Genomic DNA, 3,582 nt, shown 5'->3' with positions numbered 1-3,582 from the left:
CAGGTAGAACATGGCTGCAAGTAGAACCCGGTTGCCAGTCCGGTTATCTGTGTGAGAAATGTTAGTTAAAAATCAACGTTCTCCGGTTTGTGTTCTTCTGTTTGCTGTGAATCAAACTTGGACCTTTCAGTCTTTTTAACCTGATATTTTAACTTCGTGGTTTGACTTTTATTTATTACTTTTGTTCATTTTATGTTTCTATTAAGTTCTAACCTGATAATAAAGTCGAAGTGTTCGGTCCGATCAGGCGCCTACATCCGAGGTCGGTTCACCCAGCGGGATTTGGACCGGCGGTTCGTGTTGTTTGTGGTTCCTGCAGACGTGGAGGTGACAGCCGACAGCTTCCAGTTCATCCTCAGCGACCCAGCAGGAAACGTTGCGCTGCCACAGCTGTAGGTTTGAAGACTTGGTCGTCAGAATCAGCAGCAGCGTTTGATAGAATGACGGACTCAGTGTCTCCGCAGGCTGCAGCTGTCCTGGTCTCGGGTCGAGCTGTCCGCCACATGCTACAGAACCTGTGAGACGGCCAGAACCCTTCAGATCCAGATCCAGCGCAGCGGCAAGAGCATCGACCCAGCTTATGTTGCCATCCAGGTGAGTCGTGCTGGTCCTGCTGCAGCTTTGCTCCATGTTCTCACAAATATCCGAGCTTTGATCAAAAAGTTCAGAGTCTGCTCCTGATTGGAGGTAGCCTCCATCAGAGGTCCTGATCTGGAAACATGTTGGCTCCATCTGGGACCAACCTGCTGGACTGAGTCCAGACAAGAACCTTCAGCTGGAGTTTAATGATGGAGGAGAAGAAGAAGAGGAGGAGGATGGAGGTGATTGTGTTGTTGTGGACAGAATCTGGTGTCAATCAGCTGAGACTGTCGGAGCAGCGACATGAATCACAGTTCAGCTGGTTGAATGTTCTCAGGACGTTCCAGTGGAACTCTGAGTTCAGAGAAACATCGGGAGTCAGAGACGTCTCACCTGGTCATTGGACTGTTGCTGGTGTTCAGGTAGAACTCCGGTGATGTTCTCTGTGAACCGTCTCTGAACTTCCTGATCAGTCCTCCGATGTTCTGCTCTCCAGGTGTGAAACCTGCAGCTTCTTAACAAAGCTCCCAGTCAGGCTTCACGTCTCTGCATGAAGAACTTCAGACTGCAGCCAGAGCATGAATGTGAAACTCTTCAGCTTTCAGCAGCACTGTGTTTGTCTGTCACTGCAGGTGGAGGAAGGATCGGCCAAACCGGGCAAGGATTTCACTCACAGCACCGCCGGCCTGATCCAGTTTGACCCAGGTCAGGTTCTGTTCAGCACAGCGTCACAGGAAACTTAGATTTCTGACAGCTGTTCGTCCACATGAAGAAAACATACAACTTCATTTATCTCAAAGGACATTTAACTCAGAAAACAACATGACACGAGGATAAAAGCAGTAACTGATCACTCAGATAGAAGTTCAATACTTTACTGGAAATAAAACTGAAATAAGACACGAACAGAAAAGTCAGAAGTAAAACTATAAATGATTCTTGAAGTAAAACCACACATGAAACTGAAACTGAATGTTGTAAAGACTATTTAAAACAGTAATTTTGTGGTATATAATCATGTAAAGTGATATTTGTGCAGCATCAGCATCAGTCTGATGTTACTTCTGAGTGCTGAGTGTGTTTGAAGGCTGGATTCTGCTGAATCCGGTCTTTGCTTTACTGAACTCTGGCAGCGTTTGGTTGTGACGCTGCAGCTCCTGGTTCTGCTCTTCAACCTGTTTCAGGTGTGAACGTGAAAACCTGGAACATTTACCTGATCGATGACGGTCTGGAGGAGAACCACGAGACCTTCATTGTCACCCTGAAGAACCCACGAAATGCCGTCCTGGGACCGAGGAGCTCTGCCAGCGTGGAGATCATCGACCCGCGAGGAGGTGAAGAGAATCAGATGCTGCTTTAAAGACAGACAAAACTGCAGCTTTGGAACCTTTTACAGTTCTGCTCTCCATGTTTTAATCAAACTCTGTCCTGTTTTATGTCTGTCAGGAAGCTGCGACCCAGAAGACCTGAAGGTAGAGGCTGACCAGCGACCTCCTGGTAATCCTCCTGGTTCTCCTCCTCTCCTCCCTGAGGAGGACCAGGATCCGGTCACTGACATCGAGGCCGAGCTACTGTGGGAGAACCATCCTCATCCTCCCAGAGGAGACGTCCCGAACCGCCGACCCTACCTGGACTACGGGGAGGTGGAGCCACAGGACCAGGCGGCACCCAGCTACAGACACGTCCACCATCACCACAGACAGCGACCTCGGACAGCAGCTGGGAGCTCTGGGAGCTCTGGGAGCTCTGGGAGCTCTGGAAGCTCTGGACACAGGCTGAGAGTTGGAGGACTGAAGGTTCGTGTTCCTCATCAAGCACCAAAACAGAACCAGGTTTATTACAGAAGATCCCAGTTCGTCTGAGGTGCTGATCCATGACAAGCTTTCAGATTCATTTGGAGTCATTCTTCAGTCGTCGACCTCTCTAGTTTTATGTTTAATATCTTAAGTGAGTGGTTCATTCATTCGAAGACGTAGGAGACTTGTTCTGAGCCGTTAAACTCTCAGGCAGCTGGTGATCGACTCGCAAAAAATCTCTACATCAAAATGTACTAAATGGTGGTTCATATTCACAACGTGACAGTTTTACTGTTTAAACCAGTTAGAAATCATATTTTACAGACGTTTGCTGTTTTCCAGTTTTGCAGATTTTCCAGTTCTGAACATGTTCCACTGTTTTAGACAGATTTTTCTGACCCTTGTTGTCAGTTTTTTATAGATTTTATTTCCTGTGCAGAGTTTTATCTGAGCTTTGTGTCGATGTTCAGGTCCGTCAGCCTGCAGAGAGACGATCGCAGGAGAAGTTCTGGACGGTAAGAATTTCCCTTTATCACAAAGACACACCTGCGTTTAACCAGCAGGTACAGAAGGAGCAGGAGGCTTTAAAACAGCTACAGATCCTAATACGTGTGTAGAATGGAGCAGATGTTTCTAACTGTGTACCAAATGGACTGGGACAGAACCACTGACCCGCTCAGCTGATTGCAGCCTCCTGTTCATCAGTTCCACAGTCTGACTCCTCTCCGGCTGGAGGAGCTGCAGCCTGCTGAAACCGGATGGAGCCGCTCGACTCACAGTCGCCTCCTGCAGGAGCTTCCAGTCAGAGATGCTTCTCAGAGGGACCATCCAGAACCAGGACAGGAACCGGAGTTCCGACAACGCAAGGTCCAAACACACACATATGTATGAATATACGCTGGTGAACAAAGTTTACATCCACTTACAGACCATGTTCATCATTCAGTCTTTAGTTTCCAGTGATTCCGAGAACTCTGATATTTATCTGATGGAACCATTCAAACATGAATCTTTCTCACATAGAACAATCATGTTTTTTGGTTCTTTTATAGATTCATTAAAGGTCTTCTGGAAATATGCTTGGTCATAAATATACATACAGAAATGTTAATATCTGGTTGAACGTCCATGTTCTCCTCAGCTGGGTTCTTCTGGGTTCCGTCCACCAGCTTCTGGTTCATCTTTGACTCCTTTGGGGTGGAAACGC

At 47.3% G+C, this 3,582-nt stretch overlaps 1 protein-coding gene across 1 annotated transcript in view; it reads left to right on the top strand.

Moving 5' to 3' along the window:
• Nucleotides 1–3,582, top strand: part of frem1b (Fras1 related extracellular matrix 1b) — a 43,500-nt gene that overhangs the window by 32,770 nt on the left and 7,148 nt on the right. Inside the window, exons 26-33 of the mRNA XM_008297722.1 lie at nt 39–51; nt 226–392; nt 465–594; nt 1,212–1,284; nt 1,764–1,913; nt 2,026–2,375; nt 2,846–2,890; nt 3,081–3,242. Coding sequence (XP_008295944.1) covers nt 39–51; nt 226–392; nt 465–594; nt 1,212–1,284; nt 1,764–1,913; nt 2,026–2,375; nt 2,846–2,890; nt 3,081–3,242 — 1,090 coding nt within the window. The remainder of the gene's footprint in view (nt 1–38; nt 52–225; nt 393–464; nt 595–1,211; nt 1,285–1,763; nt 1,914–2,025; nt 2,376–2,845; nt 2,891–3,080; nt 3,243–3,582) is intronic.

This window comes from Stegastes partitus, unplaced genomic scaffold (assembly GCF_000690725.1).
Source record: "Stegastes partitus isolate 25-593 unplaced genomic scaffold, Stegastes_partitus-1.0.2 Scaffold1241, whole genome shotgun sequence".
Lineage (NCBI taxonomy): Eukaryota > Metazoa > Chordata > Actinopteri > Pomacentridae > Stegastes > Stegastes partitus.
The sequence above is the reverse complement of the archived record's forward strand: the minus strand, read 5'-3'. Positions and strand labels throughout refer to the sequence as shown.